The sequence below is a fragment of the Cydia fagiglandana genome, chromosome 20 (assembly GCF_963556715.1).
Source record: "Cydia fagiglandana chromosome 20, ilCydFagi1.1, whole genome shotgun sequence".
NCBI lineage: Eukaryota > Metazoa > Arthropoda > Insecta > Lepidoptera > Tortricidae > Cydia > Cydia fagiglandana.
This window is the reverse complement of record NC_085951.1, coordinates 3,510,978-3,533,861: the sequence shown is the minus strand read 5'-3', so window position 1 is coordinate 3,533,861 and position 22,884 is coordinate 3,510,978. Positions and strand designations below refer to the sequence as shown.

General features: G+C 37.7%; 2 protein-coding genes across 2 annotated transcripts; one reads left to right on the top strand and one right to left on the bottom strand.

The window, feature by feature from the left end:
* Positions 1-610: 610 nt before the first annotated feature.
* LOC134674738 (zinc finger protein 420-like) lies at positions 611-3,135 on the bottom strand. The gene is made up of 3 exons (XM_063532863.1): positions 2,626-3,135; positions 1,672-1,872; positions 611-1,530 (listed from the first exon to the last, which is right to left on the bottom strand). The coding sequence occupies exons 1-3, from the start codon at positions 2,732-2,734 to the stop codon at positions 656-658; spliced, it is 1,185 nt and encodes a 394-aa protein (XP_063388933.1). The 5' UTR covers positions 2,735-3,135; the 3' UTR covers positions 611-655.
* A 197-nt stretch (positions 3,136-3,332) lies between these two features.
* On the top strand, positions 3,333-22,204 carry LOC134674739 (aldo-keto reductase AKR2E4-like). The gene is made up of 6 exons (XM_063532864.1): positions 3,333-3,634; positions 4,210-4,383; positions 5,081-5,197; positions 19,606-19,773; positions 20,753-20,956; positions 21,767-22,204. The coding sequence occupies exons 1-6, from the start codon at positions 3,560-3,562 to the stop codon at positions 21,944-21,946; spliced, it is 918 nt and encodes a 305-aa protein (XP_063388934.1). The 5' UTR covers positions 3,333-3,559; the 3' UTR covers positions 21,947-22,204.
* The last annotated feature ends 680 nt before the right edge of the window (positions 22,205-22,884 follow it).

The window sequence follows — 22,884 nt, the reverse complement described above, 5'->3', positions numbered from 1 at the left end:
GTTGCAACGAGCAATTATTAGCCCCCATTCGCACGACAGCTTTTTCAAAAGCGCTTGAATCTGTCCGCACTCTAAATTCGATTTAATGACCAAGGCTTAAAATCGAAAATCCAACAACGCTTGATAAAAAGCGCCACCGCTGTCGTGTGAATACGTACATGGTTATCCATTTGTGTCATTCAAACGCTTTTTTAACGCGCGTTGAAAAAGCTGTCGTACGAATGGGGCCTTAGGGTTGGCGTAACTTGACGTTCCTTTGCGTCACAACCACAGATAAGATAATAGAATGACTTAAGATAGTCTAGTTATGTAGTCTGCGGCGTTGCATGACGTTAGCGCGAAAACTTGACTACCCTAAATAGCCGAAAGGGATAGTGCCGCATATTAGAAAGGGACAACATGATTCGTCCCTGATTTATAAATAAAACATCAACATTAAAAACATGACTATATTTAAACTGATTTACATGGTCAAATATCAAGTTTAATGGAACTATAAACCATTATCTGTAATATTATTGGGTAAAGAATTACTAAGACACTCCACCATTATTTTTAAGATCATCATTAATTTCATCATCATTATTTTTTTATTTATTTTTTGTCTCTTTATGTGCAAATAAATGATTATGATGATTATGAATCAGCCACCTGGTTAGAGGTGGGTATTTAACTTATGTTTCAATAATGTGGTTTTTTCAGTGTACCGCCTGCCACATATTTCGCACGAGAATGGTTTCCCACCTTGATGAATTTTTTTATGTCTATTCAACGTGCCCATTTGCGAGTAGTTTTTTCCACATATGTCACATTTGTACAGGTCTACTTTCGTGTGAAGTTTTTGATGGTCCTTTAAATATTTTATCCTAGCAAATTTCTTTTCACATATATCACATGAGTATTCTTTTTTGCCTGTATGGATTACCATATGGACCCGTAAATGATTCATTATCCTAAACTTTTTATGACATATTTCGCACGAATAATCTTTTATATCTGAATGTGTTTTTTCATGCATCTTTAAATTTGCCAATTGCGTGAATTCCTTATTGCATATTTTACATGAATGCGGCTTTTCTCCGGTGTGAGTTAATTTATGTTTATTCAAAGTGCCAGATTCTGTAAATCTGTTATGACAAATATCACAAGAATATGGTTTTTCTCCAGTGTGGATTCGTTTATGACGAATAAAATGACTCATTTGCGTGAACTGCCTGTTGCATATTTCACAAACGTGTGGCTTGTCTCCGCTATGGATGAGTTCATGTCGTTTCATAGAAGTCACTTGTGTAAAGTTCTTTTTGCATACTACGCAGGTGTACGGCTTCTCCCCGGTATGTGTTCGTTGATGCGTCCTTAAAGTACTTAATAGTGTGAATTCTCTATGACAGATATTGCAGGAATAGGGTTTTTTTGTTTGTGGTGCATTTCCTTGTGGTAACATCTGTTTCTTTGGTTGCTCATGCGCTGTAGACAAGGATGGGGCGATCGGCTGCTTGATGGTATTCGTTTTGTCTCCCTCAAATATGACTGAAACCAAAATGCATCTAATAAAAATTGATTTCATAAGTCTATCTGTACAGAGATTTTAGGAATTAGGAATAGACAAAACTTCAATTAAGGGCCAGGTACACCAACCAAATTTGTATGAGATAATTATCTTTTACTCACCAGGAGGAAGTCCATTGGAACCAGAATGCTGTTCTTCACACACCAGCTCTGCCTTCACCGCAACCTCACAGACCTTTGGGGCTGGTTGGCGGTTGGTAGTTGGTGGTTGCTGGTTGATAGTTGGTGGTTGCTGGTTGATAGTTGGTGGTTGGTGATCATAGGACTCCTGCTTTACATATACTGATTCTATCGCATATTGCACTGTAAAAAACAGGAAGATGTATTTGATATAACAGTAAGTTTAAATGGTTGTCCGACAAAAATGGTATATTTACTAGTAAACTTAGTTATAGTGCAATAACGGTTCAGTAGGAAAAAAAAGGTTTAACCTCAGACTCTAATAATAATTAAGTTGAAAATTGTAAGAGTTTAAAGTTGAAAAAAATTTGTCTTTTCAACTTGTCATAGACTTTTGTAGTAGACATAAATTTCATGAGTTAGGTACACAAATTATACAATAACACCTAGTTTTTTTGGAGGCTTGAGTCCTTTTGAGTTGAGCTCAAAAAAGATTTAACATACAACTTGACTTGGGACTTAACTCATTGGAAGTTTTTTAAGTGCAGTACCTCATAAAAACAAGTTGAGTTCTTCAAATATAGACTTAAGAGATTCAAGTTCATGCCAAGACTATTTACTAGTACTACACTATTTTGACTCATTCTTTGAGTAGAATGCTCGCTGCTACAAAAAAAAAGAAATATGTTGAACGGGTCCACTATTAAATTGTTTGCCCGCTAACAAATTAAATTGTTTTACAGCATTCATGAAATAAAATCTAAGGTAAGACACAGAAAAAAAAACGAGATTAAACAATTATGTATAATAACCAGTGTATGTACAGTTGACCAAAGATATGTTTACAATGTTCGCCTTATTACAAAGGAGTAAGGTGCAAAAGTGTAAACATATTTTTGACTTCGACTGTGCCACAAAGTGCACCTTGTTCCTTACTCTCTAGTAGTGGCTGTGTTTCGCTCTTCACCGCATCGTCTGCGCTCAGTCGAGCCTCGTCGCCGTCCCAACCATGCTCCTTCTTTACTAATACTGTTTCTAGTGACATACTGGGGATATCCTTCCTTATGAATGCAGCACAGAGACGAGCAATACTAGATTTTTGTATACTATGACGATCGATAACATTCAGAACTGGTTTACAGTCCGAAATACCTTAAATAATATCTCCCGAAGATAATAAAATGACGTGAATTCTTACTACACCAAGAATCTCCGAGGATTTTGTTTATGTTTCCGAAGATTATGAATAGGTTCGAAGACGAAAGTTGACGGAACAAAGTATCGCCATACAGTGAGGAAATACGACCGGCCTTCTGGGCACCTTGCTCGTTGACGGCGATCTGGACCAATTTTATTAGCTGTAGGTTTTTAAATTTTATTATGTTTCTTTATTTCTTTCATTGTTTTCATAAATAAAGTACCCAATTAGGAGCGAAACAAAGCGAATCAATAACAATGTTGACTTTTGATTGACATTTTCTGACATTGACAATTCTAACGAGTGGAGTAGTGACAAGTCAAATTGACGAAAAAATACAGGTTTTGCAACGTCATTAGCGGTTTTGTCTGTGTCTCAAATATAAAAATTGACATGCGATAGAAAATTAAAAATAAAAATTCAAAGTTTTCCCATAGTTTTCCCGTTTCCACAACAAAACTTTTCATTAATTTCTTCAAGATTCGATGGAGATAATCTCTCAAGTTACAAGTTAAGTGTAGCAAGAACCCATTTTTAGTTACATAAATTTATTTTATATATTGCAAGCAATAAAAACTTATCTGTATCACATTTTTAACCTTGTTAATGATAAGGCAGGATTGCTTGAATTAATTAAGTAATTTGTTTTAATTGAGCCAGTCAATTTACACCATGGTTGTGGAAGTGCCGAAAATACAATTAGGAAATGGACAGACGATGCCGATTGTCGGGCTTGGCACTTACGCGGTAAGTTTCTTATACAATAAGAATTAATATTAATTTTCCTTGTATTAAGAGCATTGTATAACCCAGCTTATTATTTAATGAGTTTGATAACTTGGGCATATATAACTTTTCTAAACCAATTTCACCTAATTTAATTATATGTATGGTTCATACTTACTTTGTATAAAATATATGTTTAAATTTTAAATAAATTAATATTTATTAAAAAAAATTAATTAAATTTAATTTAAAATTATTTTAATATATTTATTTTTTTTATTTTAAAATGTAATTAATTGTGGGAACAAATCAAATTTTTTGATTTGTTTTTATTTAAGTAGTCACACTACAATACTTTCTAAACATGTCATATAGTCGAGAAATTGGGACAGGTACTGCCATGATGGGGTGGCCTAGAGGTCTGTGGCATCAGCTGCAATAGCTGAATGTGCCGAATCAAATCTAGCCTCCACTACTATGACTATAGCCATACTGAACCATATTAATACCTAAATAAGGTTGATTTTTGTTTAATAGTTTTTTAGTAATTGTAATTAGTGTGTTTTGCTGACGATATAATGTTTATTTATTTTCAGCGTAAAGCAGAGCCAGGCCAGTACCGGCAAGCAGTGGAGTGGGCCATCGAGGCGGGGTACCGGCACATCGACACTGCCTCCAGCTACCACAACGAGGAGGAGGTTGGCCAGGGAATAGCAAATGCCATCAGCAAGGGACTTGTTACTCGGCAGGAGCTGTTTGTCACTACCAAGGTTAGTATGCATCCATAGCAGGGGTGCGAAACTCCTGACTTCGGTCAAACTCGGCTCCACTCGGCTCAGCATAGCTCCGAGCAATTATTAGGGTTGGCATCACTTAACTTCCTTTTGCGTGCACAACCACAGATAAGATAATTACTTGATTTTTGATATTTTACACGGGCATTATTATATCCATAAGTATTTAATGAACACATTAAAATTAACAACTTAATCAGATAAAAGTTACATTTTGTATGGTAATGCAGCAGAAAATAGGCAAAAATGTGTATCTACTGATTTTTATATGGGAGAAAACTTCTTTTCTGCTACGTTACATACTATGTATGTGCATAATTTATAGTTATCTGTTTCTTAGTTTTAAGTTAAAGTGTCCATTGTATACCCAAATTGGGTTACCGTTGAAACTCACATGTATCATGTCACCTCTGTAACACGGTTGTACAATAAAGAACTATATAAGTATTAAACTTTTAGTCACTTATTATAATACAAACCAGCCACATTCAGCCAAGCCTACAATAAGTTCAAAGTTCACCGTAATGTTTCTAGACTTAATAATTAATTAAGCCTATTTTATGGCAGGGGGAATATATTTGCCACCTGATTTTGAACTTTGTTTCAAAGTGATAGGGTTCAATTTTGCATAATTCCTGACACGCTTTATATACAGGCTTGCTTTGCTTTCCAGTTGTGGAATGACTGCCACGCGGAAGCTGATGTCATCCCGGCACTGGAGAAGTCTTTAGCGAGGCTCAAACTGGACTATGTGGACCTGTATCTTGTACACTGGCCCGTCTCTGTTGATGTAAGTCAACTATATTATTTTTTATTTTATATTTCATTTATTGCATAGTCGTTAACATAAATTACATAATAGGATCTTACAGTTAAGTTGGCCAATTCATGACACCCTGTTAGGGCACACAATATTTCACTTACTAGCTAATATGTACCTATTAAACATTTCATTATAATATATCTACCGTATAATTAGCGTGTATAAGAAAAAAAATCGAATAATAGTAACATTGTAAAAGTCTATTGTCTATGTCTATATGTAAAACTACATTCTACACCTAATACCTTTAAACAAGCAAGTCGTGTATATTTATATATGTATATATGTCTGTCGGTGCGCTGGAGCAGCTGCTTGCCCACTGCGAAGCCTACGCCTTGACCCATGGGCTAGAGTACAACACTAAAAAGAGTGAGGTGATGGTATTTAAGGCGGGTAAAATTAAGCCATACTATGTACCACCTATTATGTTGAACTCTAGCCCATTACAAGTCGTGGACAAGGTTAAATACCTGGGACACGTCCTCACGAGCGACCTAAGGGATGATTTAGAAAGGGAGCGCAGGTCGTTGGCGGTTCGGAGTAATATGATAACCCGCAGGTTTGCTCGTTGCTCACGTGATGTAAAAATCACGCTATTTAAATCGTACTGTCAATCCTTGTACACGAGCAGCCTGTGGGTCCGGTACACGAAACGAGCCTACAACGCCTTGCGCGTACAGTATAACAATGCTTTTAGAATGCTGATGGGACTGCCTAGCAGGTGCTCTGCATCGGGCATGTTTGTGGCTGCTCACACGGATGGTTTTCAGACTGTATTACGTAAAAATATAGTCTCATTACTAAGTCGTGTGAGGTGTAGTCCCAACAGCATTCTAAAAGAAATTGCTGATAGGTATGATTGTCCGATACTAAAGCATTGGACCGAGTTGATAAAAGGTGTAGCCCAGTTTGTAGTATAGGTGCCTGCTATGCTGTAGTAGTAGTGTAGGCAGGTATCTATATTATAAATTAGCCAAACATAGATGTCTAATTAAAATGTAAAAATACTAACACTAGTTTCTAAGATATTTGCCTGTATGTATTACTAACACTCTATGGATACTTTTGTTTGTCCGAAATAAAGAAATTTATTATTATTATTATATATATATTTTGGAGATCTCGGAAACGGCTCTAACGATTTCGATGAAATTTGCTATATGGGGATTTTCGGGGGCGAAAACTCGTTTTAGCTAGGTCTTATATCTGGGGAAACGCGCATTTTTGAGTTTTATATGTTTTCCGAGCAAAGCTCTGTCTCCTAAATATTGCTTAGTTATGTTATGCGAACAAATCTATTATGTGTAGGTACTATAAAATATATATTGCGCAAATATAAATATAATTGTGAAATTATTTCATTCTGCCAAGCGAAACCGGATAGGATATTTTATTAATAAAATAGGTATTTGTATAACGTATCATGTATAGGTAAGTCTAAAAAAGTCTGTTTTGATTTTGACATTTTTGACTGGATATATATTAGAGATGCTCCGAATAGTGAATTTGGCCGATTACCGAATACCGAATATTCGGCCCCTCTCTAGGCCGAATACCGAATATTCGGCATGACATGCGAACATTTTGAGTCACAATTATTATGAAAACTGTTCGCCAACAAAACACAACGTTTGCTAAGATATATTTTTAATTTGAACAGAATTAATGAATGTAGGTAGAGTCAATCAATCAGACCCATGATAAAAATAAAATATTTTGTAATCAACAAATGCTCAAAAACGTGCCTTCGTATTTCACTATTTTCCAAGAATACATTTTAAATATTAAATGTACTTACCTAGTTTTTAGTTATTTTTTGTGTAGTTTTTCTTTTTAGGTACCTAGGCGCAACAGGTATTCGGTATTCGGCCGAATAGTAGGAAATTAGTACAATACGCGTAAAAAATTATAATACTAGTTAGTAGCTCAGTTTAGCGAGTAGAATCGAGCTGTGGATTTAAAGCCCGATGGTCAGTCACACCCTGTATGTATGTATGTACCTACAAGCTTATCCACGAGTGTTGGTACATAAGTAATATTAATGAAATAAATTGGAAAGTAATTTTTGCACTCCTTAGTTCCTTATGTGAGAGTATCAGTGGCGGATTTGCCCTAAGGCCGAGTAGGCCCGGGCCTAGGGCGGCAAGATATTAGAGGCGGCAAATTGTGACAAAAAACTAGCTCATGATAACAGGAAATAACTCAAATTGTAGTCAATATGATGGGTGCTGAGAAAGGCGAAATTTATAAAAACTTCATACAACTTGCAAAAAAAGAAAAGTAATTTCAACATTGCTTGAATTTGGTACTAAAGATGTAATTGTAAAATGTTAAAGATAAGATTCCACGCGGACAAAGTCGCGGGTAACAGGTAGTATATAATATAATTGATTATATCCCCTTGCCCTGTTTGATAAGCACGTAGACATGCAAATCGCCGATGTGCTCCTTCTCTGGAACAGTTTCGAACTTGATGTCGAGTCTGCATTTTTCAAAAGGCCACACGTTAGGGTAGTCGTGCGCTGGTATCGATAGGTTGACCAGTGCCCAACGGCGCTGAAAAAAAGCACAAAATAATAGCACGGAACTTATGTGGTAAATATTATTTGATATTTATCAGTTACTTTTCGGTGAAGGAAAACATCTTGAAGAAACCGGACTAATCCCAATGATGCCTAGTTTCCCCTCTGGGTTGGAAGGTCAGATTGCAGTCGCTTTAATATAAACTAGTGCCTACGTCAAATCATTGGATTAGTTGTCAAGCGGATCCCAGGCTCCCATGAGCCGTGGCCAAACGTCGGGATAACGCGAGGAAGAAGAGTAACTTCGCATAATAAAGTTTCGCCATAATAACTATCCTATGTCCTTCCCCGACACTGAAACTATCTCTATGCCTTTCAACTGAATCAGTTCATCGGTTTAAACGTGAACGAGTGACAAACAGATACTCGTACACTTTCGCATTTTTTTATTTTTATTTATTTATTTATTGGAGAAACAACAGAAGTATGCGACAGGATAATAGGTTACATTGATAGGTACATATATTATTCAGATGAACACTTAGGTACTTTCTTAAACGCTCTCACTAAAACAGTTATAATATTAGTATGGATGTTGATTCTAGTTCAGTGGTGGGCAAAGTACGGCCCGCGGGCCATCTCCGGCCCGCGTATGGATTTTATCCGGCCCGCCGCCGGTCCTATGATATAATTATTATATGGGCTATGTGGCATTGGCCCACGATTATCACAAATCAAAATAAGTTTTGGCTACAATTCTGGCCCTCCACTTAAATTTCCTAAACTTTCTGGCCCCTCATGAAGAAAGTTTGCCCACCACTGTTCTAGTTCGTAGGGTGCAACTTACAGGCAGTACAGGACACTCTAGCCCCACGGCGCGCAGCGCCTTCCCAATGTAGTTACCCTTGTTCACGATATCGCACAGTTTGAATTGGAATTCCACGAAACTGCGCTTGTACTCGTTGTGAAGGAATTCGTAAAACACGAAACTAAGCTGGAACATTAAAGCGGCGTCAAAAGTTAGAAAAATACAGCTGTCTCGGCGCCCAATACGAATTCGTCGCATTTGGCGTCGAGACGCTTGGTTCGTGGGGCAGAGGCGCACATATGCTCCTCAAGGCGCTCGGGAAAAGGCTGAGGGAGGCAACGGGCGACCCACGCTCGGGCAGCTTTCCCGCACAGAGAATTGCCATCGCAATCCATCGCGGGAACGCTGCCTGCGTGTTGGGCACCCTCCCGAAGGCACCAAATATTGATAGGTATTTTTAATTTTTAGTTTTAGTTATTTTAACTGTAGTTAGTTTTAGTTTTATATTCCTGTTTATGTCTTTTAGTAATTAAAGCATTTAGTGATCTTCTGGCTCCTCTACACTATCGGCGATGATATACGATGACTGGGGTAGTGTCTGTAGAGCACGGGTCTTCAAACACCGACCCGCGGGCCAAATCCGGCCCGCGACGCGTTTTAATCCGGCCCGCCGACACCCAAAGCGACCCACTGTCCGGCCCGCGGGAGCCAAGCTCCAGGGGTTCAGCATTCATCATAGAAGGTAGGATCCTACAGAAGTGGTATACGCGTGCCTCCGTGAGGGACAAAACATACGCAATGCGACACTATGATTGGTCAAACTTATTTGTTGCTCACCATAATACATACTAAATTTACGGTGGGGAATCAAAAAAAATGTCAGACTATGACAAGGGCAAACAATAATTGCGCTTTCTCTGCTACTCCTACTGAAAAATATGTAAGACTATCCTGTTCTGTCAGCTACCCCCACCACTCAAACCCAATCCAGTTTACCTAATGCTAGATTCATGGCATTCATTGAGAGTGGAACTGTTCCTAACAGCAGCAACCAGACACCTTCCCCCGGCGCAAAAACCGACGGAGGCCAGCGTGAAAGATTCTGAGGCTCAATATGGCCCTCAGTTAAAAAAGTTTGCAGACCCCTGCTGTAGAGGGCATACTCGGCAGTCTCCGCCAGTCATCGCCTGCGACCCATGTGTTCTCGGTGTTTGGGAAATCAAAGGGAATCGCCGGGTGGTTGCTACTACAGGCGATAGTGTGGATGCTTGTACGATGATCTTGACGATGATACTATCAACGATCGTCGCCGATAATGTAGAAGAGGTATCACACTGTTGACGGGCAATTCAAACTTCCCTTGAGGGATTGCAAGAATATTCGAGCTATGACCATGGCGCCGTGATGGCAACTCTGCCACCCGGAGTTGAGTAGACAACTGTTGCGAATGCTGAGGAGACACCGGAGGCCTTGATCACTCTCTTTCGTGTACGACATTTATATCTGTTTATACTTTAGTTACTTATATGGTATAGTGTTTCTACTTGAACGAAAACAAATTAAAATATTTTCATAATAAAGAATAAATTAATTTGTACAGTCAACAGCAGAAAGTTGCTAAGCGGGCGAGGTGTTCGAAATGATCTTGACCTAACAATATTGTTAAGCGAATAAGTAAGAGCGTGTCAAGGTAATTTTCAATCCCACGCCCGCTTAGCAACTTTTGCTGCTGACTGTATACTTATTATATTTATCTATTCATTTATTTTATGAAAAAAATGTTTACATGACCTTACAGACAGATCCAATGCGCCATGAAACTTAACATTAACATATACCAAACAGGTACATATAACTATTACAAATAACATAACCAGGTACAAACAAACACTTACAAATAATACAATTACAAATCACAAGTCCCTTATCACATCCACAATTACACCTTAACGGATGTAGAGGCCTCGCATCCATCAATTCGCTGACATAAGAGCTATGGGACATATTTTTTAGATAATTTGTACACCCATATTTTTACAGTTGACTGTACTCGCGAATACAAAAACTACACAACTCATCATGATTTCATAGGAATTTTATGGAAATAAAATAAAAAAATACATTTGTATGGAAATTTTAGTTTCCACTACGTCACGTACATATACAAGTGAAACATATTATTATTATTTATTTATTCATGAACAATGTGACAATTGTATTTGAATATAACTACATACTAAGTTGCTTAAATCTAGGTCCTTAAATCTAAGAATTTTAAAATCTAACATGCAGTACAATATCATACGTATTTATCTAAAATAGTCAGCGAAATGCTATACATGGAAGTATTCTGTCCGCTCAATTATGACCCAATGCAAACTACCCCGCGATAGGCGGTACTTACAAACTGCTCGATTGGCAATCTCAGTACGACCGAGATGACAGTCAGTGACAAATGGCTAAATTCTTGTTAAATTGATTTATAAAAACAACGTTTTTGTGTAATTAAAAATATATTCATGTGTCGTGAAGTGGTGCAGAAGTTATTTTAGTTCATACCAAGGACAGTGGAATCATTTTTCACTTGTAGTAAACAGATAACTTCAGTAGAATTTGGAAAAAACATGACGATTTGTTTTCAATACTACCGTGCTAAGCTAAAACGTAACAACTGCATACGACTTTCATAACAACATACGACTTTTTTAAATTGCGAGGATAATAGGGATGGTGTTATGCTAAATGAAGTAGACTATTTTATTAACTTGTGTTTGGTTTAGGTATTTTATATATAATTATAAATGTAGTAATAAATTCCTTCTTACAGATTTGTATTTTCCTTTTTTATTTCATGAGATGGAGCTATAAAAAACTACCTAGTTATTTCAAATTAATAATCAAATTTGGTATTGTCATTTTACATTACTTTCCATTCAGATTCCCACAAGATGCTATTCGCAGAGAACTATGGAAAAAAGCTGTCCAATTAGAGAGACATGAAATCGAGTGGATGCCTGGCAAGATATCTAGAATATGTTCTATTCATGAGATATAACCCGTGAGATAATCATACCCGGTCTCCTATATGTAGATACATTTTTCCTATCATGCTTTCACTGAATTAATTTAACAAATACACACATTATCTGAAAATGTTGATCATTTGAATCCACCCTCTACTGTCACATATATGTAGGTTCTCTCTCAAGCCATTTCCGTCAGTAGAAAAGAGCGGCAAACATATTAACTCACATTATAGACGGTTCTAACGCGAATTATATTCAATTACCTTGAATACCGACGTAAATCAGTTTCGTTTCGTATAATGTGAGTTAATATGTGTTCAAACCGCGAAAGTTTAAAATATTATAAGAGCGGCAAATTTAGAAAATGTAAGCGCGCGAACGGCTGTGGTCCTATACAAAATTTTAATTTTGCACCTTTTTCTACTGACAAACTTGCTTGACTGGCTATATACATATAAAATATTCTGAACTGAAAGTGGGGATTTATTGTGACTCCGCCTGTTCAAATATTTTTGACCCGATTCGTGTATCCGTGTAAATTTTGCAGACTGTATAGCCAGTCCGATTTCTAAGATCAAGTTCGCCATACATTTACTATGGCGTACTTGATCTTAGAAAAACGGACAGACTATACCTGAACGTGAATTCGCACTGCCATACAGATTGATAATAAAATATACAAAATACTTATTATAGTGGAATACATTTATACAACAATGATATATTTACTTATCTTGAGTTAGTCTGTCATTTCATAACAACATTTTAACTAGTCATCTTTTAATCTGCATTAAATTATTATACGTGAATTATTTGACTGGTTCTTCAATGTATGGCATAAACCTGTCCCTGTCCAAGTCATATTCTAATCAAATATGGACCGCGAACTCTCAGCGGCCAGTACGTACAGCAAGAAGGTTATTAGCGGATTAATGTCGCTGATTGGTAGTTATTGACATTATATGCATTTCATCTACACTTAGCTATGTACCATTAGTGTAATAAAGATGACTATTATTTCGTTTACCAGCTTTGATTACAGGCTCTGTAAACGCGTCGTCTTATTTGAATGTAGGCGTAATTGTGTATGTGTGCTAATTTGGCCCGAGAATTTGAACGGTAATGTTCCTAAAGGCGGTATCCATGGTTATATATGATCGCAGAAAATAGTTAATACGAACATTACGAAGACAAATTACTAAGGTAGGTTGTAAACTCCACTATAGAATAAAAGCACTCTTTCAGCAGCAGTGTTTTTAATTTATTTTTAAAGATAACAAGGCTATCGATGTTCCTCCACTCACTGGGAAGCTTGTTGTAGAGCTGCACACTCTGAAATTCTGCGCAATGAGTGACTATATTAAGTTTAGGCTGCAGTTTACAGTGTAGGTATTTTCTTCTAGTACTTACACGTGTCTCCCTCTCTTCATTGGTCTCGTACTCCTTTAGACTTTTGACCAAGTCAGTGAGGAGCAGAAGGATGTACAGACACGGGACAGTAAGTATTTTGAGATTTATGAAATATTCCTTGCAGGACTCAGTTTGTGGAATACGCACTATAGTCCTCATGGCTCGTTTTTGGATAACAAAGGCTTTGTTCATGTTATACTCATAGCTATTCCCCCAGCACTTGACACTATAACGAAGTTTTGATTCCACCAGTGCATAGTATATCATCTTGAGGTATCTTTGCTCCACTATGTTCCGTAAGCTTCGTAAGATATAACAAGCCGAGCTAATGGAGTTTACTATGCTTACGAGTTCGTTTTTCCACGTAAGTAAATCGTCTATGTGAGTACCGAGAAACTTTACACTGCTTACGTTTTCTATTTTATCGCCACAGAACGACAGATTCAAATGGTCTCTTTGCCTGACTGTAGACCTCAAGAGCATAACGCAGGTTTTACCTGGGTTCACCTTCAGGTAGTTACAGCTAAACCACCAGTCAAATAATTCCAGCACTCGATTCGCCTTTCTGTTCAGAGCCTCAAGTGAACTAGCGCTTACAATTGCATTGGTATCATCTGCAAAAACTATTAGGCCGATATCCGGAATTTCTTTGCTTATAAATTGTATCAGGTCGTTAGTGTAAAGCACAAAAAAGACTGGGCCCAGGATAGAACCCTGTGGTACTCCTCGCATTAGTTTGATTGATTTTGATTTGATAACATTCTCATATTTACCTTCTACGTTTGTAATTTCCACAAATTGAGTTCTATTGTGAAAGTAAGATTTTATAAGATTTAAGGCCTGGCCTCTAATGCCGTAGAACTCCAGTTTCGCTATGAGAATATTATGGTCGACCATGTCGAATGCGGAGCTTAGATCCAAAAAGATTGCAGCTACTTTAAGCTTTTCGTTAAGTTTTTTTACGACAACATTTATTAAGGTATCAATTGCTTGAGTAGTGCCTTTAGATTTTTGATATGCGAATTGCGTATCGCTCAGGATTGCGTTCGAGTAAAGGTGAGCCATCAGCCTATTTAAAACAATTTTTTCGAGAATCTTGGACAAGGTAGGCAACACCGATATTGGACAATAATTCGTTGGGTCCGTTTTTAGCCCTTTTTTGTGAATTGGAATTATTCTGGCAATTTTAAATTGGTCAGGAAATACCCCCTGAGAAATGCATTTATTATATAGATATGTTAATGGTCCCGCGAGAATTTCCAGATTTTCTTTTATGATGGATAAAGGAATGTCGTCGTGACCCACAGATTTCTTATTTTTCATATTTTTCACGATTTTAATAATTTCTTGGGCATTTGTTTCATTGAAAGCTATGTCGTTATTTTGCCTCCGATTATTGTTCACTAATATATTTATAGCTAAGTTGGGGTCAAGGGATTGCCCCCCGCCACTGGTGCCTTTGTCAAACACACTAGAGAAGGTTTCTGCAACGTCGTGAGGATCGCTTATGACTGTGTTGTTTATCTTAAGTAACAGCTTTTGGCGATAGGTAGCAGGTAGCTTATTCCTATGTTTGTTTACTACCGTCCAGATTGTTTTAGATATATTCGTTGCATTTTTTAATTGGTGAGTAATACAATTCCTTTTTGCTGCGTTTATTGTTTTCCTATACAAGCAGATATACTTTCTTCTATAGTCGGCAATGGATTTGTCTATACTATTTATGTTTCCACTTAGCAAAAATCTCTTCATCTTGCTCGATACTCTCAGGCCTTTGGTTATCCAGTTTAATTTGTTTTCTTTTCTTAAGTTTATCTTCTTCTTCTGTTTTTTAAAGGAATGAGTAAATACAGTGTTAAAATTGTTAATAAATTGGTCAATTCCTAGTGCGCACCAGTCTCGTTCCATTAGTTTGGTTTTAAACGTAATCTTATTTCCCTCGGATAGGGTTCGTCTTTCCCTGTACAGTGCTTGCTCTTTCGCCGCAAGGCCCGTACTCTCCACTTTTAGACGGCACGAGATTCCTGCATGCCCGTCACCTAAACCATTGTGATCCACTTCTGTCTCGATCACGTAGTCCTCCGGCAGGTTGGTCAGTATGTTATCCAAACAGGAAGAGCTCGAGTCCCGTTGAAAGGTAGGTACATTTATAAGGTGCCTAAAGTTGTAACGCTTAATGAGTGAGAGAAATTCCATAGCCCTGTTCGTATCATTTAAAATATTTATGTTAAAGTCTCCCATCAATAAACATTTCTTGTCGAAAAAGTGCTCCATAAACTTTTCTAATCGATCCATAAACATATCGAAATTTTTATCTACCGGATTTCTATAGCAACAACATACACAGATGTTCGTGGACATATCTTTAATACCGCATATTTCGAAACTTTCACATTTATATAGTTTTTTACATATTAGCAGATCTTCTACAAGCTTATTAGTTTTCCCTACAATTAAGCTACCACCTCTTTTTTTAATTGGTCTGGTATTATAGCACATTAAAGTATGATTATTTAAGTTGAATAAGGGAGCTGTATCTTTGTTAAGAAAGTGTTCGGTGATTCCGATAAAGTCATACTCGACATCAAGACCTTCAAGATACAGCTCAAGCTCCTGTTTTTTATTGCTAACACCGCAGAGGTTCTGGTGGAAAAGGTTTAGGTAAGTGTACTCCACTTTAACCAAGCTATCACACAGTACATTATTCATATTTGGCCAATGTTTGACAGATCCTATTTTCCCGCTAGACACGAAAAAACGATAATGTCTCAGATTTTTCTACTACGGAGATGTGTTCTTGCAAATTTACAATGATATTTCTCATGCCAATGTTTTTAAGTTTACCATTCCGCGAAGAGAACATATCACATGTTAGATTTAAGTTCGGATCAATAAAAATTGAGTATTTATGCTTCAGAATATCGTTATACAAAAAAGTGTTAAAAGTATCTACCCTAGCATTAAACAACAAAGCGCCACATATATATGTCGGACACACAATAATAAAGTTCGTATTACTTAGCTCTTTTAAAACGTTTCCAGTTTGTTTTACCAGTTTATAGTAGTCTTGTGTTTTGCAGAAGTCCCGTTCACCTGTTAGGATTACACAATAGTCGCTTTTTGTTAGGTTTTTTGCCTGAACGCTCGCAGCACTTAGCAGGTCCTGTAGCCCGCTACTAGGCAGGATGTGGTGACAATACTCGTAATGCTGTAGTTTTTCTTGTCCTTTTATTATTTGTAGAATCTTATTTCTGTTGTTGTCGCTGAAAAAAAGAACCTTCCGGCCCTGTTCCGGCGTCTGGCTGAAGTGATCCTCTTGTTCTTCTTCTCTATCTATGCTAGTTTGCCTTGACCGATGTTCTACTTTACTCGTATCCCGAGAATTTTCCGTTTCGCCTAAGAGTTTTGATTCGTCCGATTGGTCATTTAAACTTAAGGCAGGGTCCGGGCCGCCCGAAACGAGTGGCTTGTTTACTACAGGCACTTGTTTTCTGCATTTTGCCTGTGCTTTGGGTGTCCCCGTTGATGATACTGGTGCTGTTCCCTTCAGCAGGCTCCGGTACAAATCACACTTCTTACGTGTCTCAATTAGGTCATCTTCTAGTTTGTATTTTTCACCTAGCAGCTTTTGGATTTCTGTATCTGCTCCCAGCAATTGTTCCTTAAGATTCTCTATCTGTTTTTTTTAAGTCCTCTACTATAAAATTTTGTACTTGTGAGTGTATGTTAGGCAAACTATGTGTATTAGTGTTTCCTGTCATATTCAATTCACTCTGAGAATGTCCATCCTCACATTTTTCGGCTTCCGTGTGTATATTTCGGCTTAACGACACGTCAGGACAACTTGTGTTTAGGGTGTTTTCCAAAACTGAAAGATCTGAGCAACTTTCATCTTGGGATAAAGAATCAAAAGAATTCTGTACTGGTAGGTTATATTTTCGCCTTGTGGTGATATTTTCTGACGTAGGTTGAATATTCGTTTGTGAAGAATCTTGTACTTCGCTGTTATCTACCGGCTCTAATACTTCTGTCTCGACCGGTGTAGCTATTTCTACAGTCTCTAGCTTACACCTCTCCTTTGCATTCTTTACGTTGAAATTTGGCGTAGATGTTGAAGTACTAGATAGTCTTTTTTGTTGAGCTATAGTTTTGTATTCTTGGTCTTTTTTCTTATTACAGTTCATACAAGTCCACTTAGATTTAGCAGACCTATCCATTAAGTTATAACGTTTCTCAGTATTGGTGCAGGTGAGACAGTATGTTTGTTTGCAACATGAACATTTCAGGTAGTGTTTAACTTGTATTATTTTTTTACACTTTTTGCAGGCAGGATTCGGCGCCATGGTTGTGTTACAAATTGTTAAAAGTTTTAGATTATTTTTTTTAACAAAAAAATAAAATAAATTTAAAAAAGAAAAAAACTTTTTCACCCGGGGATCGAACTTGAACTCAAACTGTTTGTTACATGCACATAGTAAAAAATAAAAATACAAAAAGTTATCCCGATCGTAGGAATCGAACTTGGTCGCACGGTTTCACAGCCATAACATTTACTACAACGCCATGTATGCGTAGATGTACTGGACGAATTTTAGGACTGTAAGAATGTCGTTTACAAATACACACGATGATATGCTGATATGGTAGGGGTCAAAGTTCAAAACAATTTAAATGTTGAAACGGTCACTTTTATATTTACAATATTCTTATTTGCAATCACTTCGCAGTTTTTAGTGCTTATGTAATACCTATCTTTAAGTTAATCGTATGTTTTCCCTCACGGGACAGGCTTATGCCTAGTGTGGGGGTCAGTATAAACTGTAAATGTTCTCATGTTTTTTGGAAATAAACTATTTGTATTTGTATTTGTATTTGTATTTTGTTGCATAAGTCACTGTATCACACTATTTTAACACGGTTGGTTGTCACTTAATCATAGTTTTGTTTGAAATTTAGTCTTAAAACAAACAATAACACGTCTGTAGTCATTTGTAAATTTACAACACTTCTTGGTCATATTGCACTTAGATAACACTTTCACAGTTTTTATGGATAGTTATTTACATGTTAGACTTATACTTATTTATTTCATATTGTTAGAATTTAATATTTTTTAACAATAAAACATCGCGGAGCACTTGTTTTCGTGACAGCTAGCGCCATCATAATCATAATATGTGTGTCTTTATGTACCTATCACGTAGTAATAACAATAATAGTTCAATGACTTACCCAAACATAATTTACGCTAATGAGAACCATAATTACAAGACAAGTGATCCTAGACATTGTCAATTGCACTTCAAGTCCTCACTCGAAGTGAGCATAACCTGCCTGATGGAATATTTTAATTTAATGCGTATTAAATTTTGGAATGCATGCGATCTAATAGATCTAATAGATTCATATCGCAAACTAATCGTTTGTGGGTAGGTAATATAGATTTGCATGCAAATCTATGCAAATCCCTTACTATCACTATACCTGATAAAACTGCGTCTGTTTACTGTGTATTATGTATTATTTTCATGCGGTTTTCACCTATCGATAGAGTTATTCTTGAGGAAGGTTTTCGTGTACATTGTTACGGGTGACAAGAGGGGTGGAATTTTGTATGGAAAATCAATCAAAAGCATAGTCTAATAAAACATGGTCTTCTCTTCCCAGAATGACACAGGCGTACGTCACAATAACATGGCCGCTATATATAGCGCTATCGCATATTATCATATAGCGCTCTCGCATGATGACGTAGGCTTGTGTCAGTCAGGTGACCTAGAAAATACGGGAAGAGAGTACCAGGCGGAGTATATTATTATACCATGATCAAAAGCAGATTGGATGAAAACAAACTACCCACATTACAATTTCAGACGAAGTCGCGGGTAAAAGCTAGTATCAATGTAATTGTTAAATTATTTCATTCGCTCAACCGACAGCGGATACCTAATACAAATGTACCTAATGAAATGTAGGTAGGTACTTATAATGTAATCTAACGTAGGTAATCGTAGTGTTGGATAACGATGCTGATTTTTATCATTTGCTGAAAAAACATCCCTGTCATCGTGTTTAATTATAGTGTTTATTATATCATTAAGGTATTCTTATGTCATTGAACTGTATTGTATTAACCGTCTTATCCTAATACTTTTTTTTAAATCATCCTAAATTTATACGGAAAACGATATTTCTTTTTAACAAGGGTCATAGTAGGAGCTTTCCTCTAGTGCTAATGTTAAGATCCGAGAAAGCCAAATGATGCAAAATTAAAATGGCATTTGATTCAAAAGCGGAGGGTTTAATTACTTAATAAAAGGATATAAAAAGCTATACATACTAACTTAAATTATTGATAGCACTGTTTGATACAGTGTGTGTACGAAATGATAAGGAAATTTTTATTGAATTCCTTGGCCATGAATGCGGATTTGCTGCTCTCCGCGTCGCTGGTTGTGTGTCTGCTACTTCTCCAAAACTATTGTACCGATATATGTTATATGGATACAGATTCTTTGAGTACGGATAAAGGATATTGTATAGTCTTATAGTACGGATAAAGGATATTCTATAGCTAGTTAATTATAAATTAAAATATCGTATTTCCAGGCTTCTGGAGAGGATATGGGTATCGACTATCTGGAAACCTGGCGCGGAATGGAAGAAGCCGCGCGTCGGGGGTTAGCGCGGGGCATCGGCGTTTCTAACTTCAACGCCGACCAGCTGCAGCGAGTGATACGGGTTGCGCAGATCAAGCCCCTTGTGAATCAGATAGAGGTAACCTAACGTCAGACAGGTTAGAGGTGGATTGGAGTGGTGTGTGTGCCTTGCGCGCGGCATCGGCGTTTCTAACTTCAACGCCGACCAGCTGCAGCGAATGATACGGGTTGCGTAGCTCAAGCCGCTTGTGAATCAGATAGAGGTAACCTAACGTTAGACAGGTTAGAGGTGGATTGGAGTGGTGTGTGTGCCTTGCGCGCGGCATCGGCGTTTCTAACTTCAACGCCGACCAGCTGCAGCGAATGATACGGGTTGCGTAGCTCAAGCCGCTTGTGAATCAGATAGAGGTAACCTAACGTCAGACAGGTTAGAGGTAGCTTGGAGTGGTGTGTGTTAGCCTAGCGCGCAGCTTCGGCGTTTCTAACTTCAACGCCGACCAGCTGCAGCGAGTGATACGGGTTGCGCAGATCAAGCCGCTTGTGAATCAGATAGAGGTAACCTAACGTCAGACAGGTTTGAGGTAGCTTGGAGTGGTGTGTGTTATCCTAGCGCGCGGCTTCGGCGTTTCTAACTTTAACGCCGACCAGCTGCAGCGAGTGATACGGGTTGAGCAGATCAAGCCGCTTGTGAATCAGATAGAAGTAACTTAACGTCAGACATGTTAGAGATAGATAGCTTGGAATGGTGTGTGTTAGCCTAATAGCGCGCGGCATCGGCGTTTCTAACTTCAACGCCGACCAGCTGCAGCGAGTGATACGGGTTGAGCAGATCAAGCCGCTTGTGAATCAGATAGAAGTAACTTAACGTCAGACATGTTAGAGATAGATAGCTTGGAATGGTGTGTGTTAGCCTATAAGCGCGCGGCATCGGTGTTTCTAACTTCAACGCCGACCAGCTGTCGCGAGTGATCTTGCACAGATTAAGGCACTTGTCAGATAACGGATTGGAGATTATAGGAATGTCAATGTGTAAGTACAATTTTCAGCACTTCAAATAAAATCTACAATGTAATCCTATAGATACAATTACATTTCAGATAAACCCGACGCTGACTAACCACGAGCTAGTCAACTTCTGCAAAGCCAATGGCGTAGTCCCAATAGCGTACACCGCGCTAGGCTTACTATCGGAGGCTCGGCCGGAGTTTGCAGGCAAAGATGTTATAAAAACGGACGCGGCGCTTGGTCGGGTCGCCGAGCAACATGGGAAGACCAGGGCGCAGGTCGTGCTTAGAAATCTGGTGAGATGACTTAGCCTCTAGAAATTAAAAAGTGGCAACACTGTAGTGTCGTCCCTTTCAAACAAATATATATAAGAAGACGGGATGACACTACAGTGTTGCCACTTTTTAATTTTCTACTCTTTTTTGCCAAGCTGTATGTAGACTTGATCATTATACCGGCTAGGCTACTTGACAGAAATTATAACCGGGCTAGTTGCCTATAATATGACCTTTACGATGGTGCTTGGAAAAAGGCGTGGTATGCTTCGTTCGAAATTTTGTTTTAAAGACCCGGCCATGATATAAATTTGTCTAGCAGTAATAGCGCGTCAGCCGCGTCATGTTTTACCTTTAAACCCTGTAAAGTGTCGTCTTTATTGGGACATTAAGTATTAGCAAAAAGAATAGATAGTATAGAGGGGTCCTGTCATAGTAAATGTTGTAGTCACTGTAAATTTACTGCCATCTATCGACACACGACCACGACTATAACTCAAAATAAACACGTATAAAATTATCAAAAAAATGAATATATATGGATAAATGATTTTATTATTTTTATATCATTTTCATTCACTGATATCTATGTGTTATAATTGTTAAATATGAAACGGTGTCGTCACGCCATCTAGCCGAGAATAGGCTAAAGGTGTGTGCGCCATCTATGCGAGAATGACTTTTTCTTGATTTCTGAGGCACGTTTTTTTCTTAGACTTTATTCATCTTATACGGAGTTACATATGTCTTTGGTATTAGTAATCACGGTCCATATCCCGGTCGATTTAAATACAGTTCGTAAATGCACTAAACGTCTTACATAATTTCTAGATCCAACGCAGCATCCCCGTTATCCCGAAATCTTTCACGCAGTCCCGCCTAGCCGAAAACCTGGACATCTTCGACTTTGAGTTGAGCCCCGCCGACATGGACGTGGTCGACTCTTACAATATCAACCATCGCTGCGTGCCTGCCACGGGATTCGCTAAGCTAAAGAATTACCCTTTCTAACTTATAGTAACTACAGGCGCCATCATATGTATCGGAGCGGCCAAGGTGCTCACAAATATCTGAACACGCCTTTATTGTCAAGGCGTTAGAGTCGTGTTCAGATATTTTTAAGCATCTTGGTCGCTCCGATTTATCAGATGGCGACTGTACCTTTGAGCAACACCGAGAAGGGAGTCGTCATTCGCATTATTTCCCCTCTACCGAAGCACATGCCCAACTGGGCATGCACACAACTATACTCTGTATCTTTAGGTATTTTTTCTACTCCTGTACTTTTATTTGTCATTTAAAGGGTTGTGCACATACCTTTAAACCCCTATCTTATAGTTGTCAAGACAAGTCTTTATTCAATAGAAAAACAAGTCTTTATTCAAGTCTTTATTCTTTAGGAATACCTAAAAAAAGTATTTGTGCATACACGCAGTATCTTTTTGCCACTTTTACCATACTTCGTGTAATCACCACTTGAAAAATATTGTATGAAATACATTGTTGCCAATCTAATTTTAATTGTCATCTTTGACAGATGAATGAACCATAGACATTTTTTTTTCATTCATTCTTTTCCCGCCCGTACCCTTCATTCTTTGCTATTTCTTGAATGAAAAATATTCGTTAAATTTATAATTTTATTTCAAAGTAAGTGATTTGTCGTAGAAAAAGTATTGTATGCAACCTTGTTTAACTGAGTCAAAAATTACTCGTGGCGTCTTCATTAACAATTTGAGGCGAAGCCGACTCACGCCACTCGGCCTTTTATGACCTCTCTTAAACAACGGTTGCATAAAATACTATAAATAAAAGTAAACAAAAGTACTTAAACAAACAATTTGTAAAATTTCGGGTAGTTATAACATTTATTGGCTAACCAACCAAATAGAAAACCATCTGGATCTGTCGCTGAACGATCTGCCTTTAACCGACATTATTGGATCATG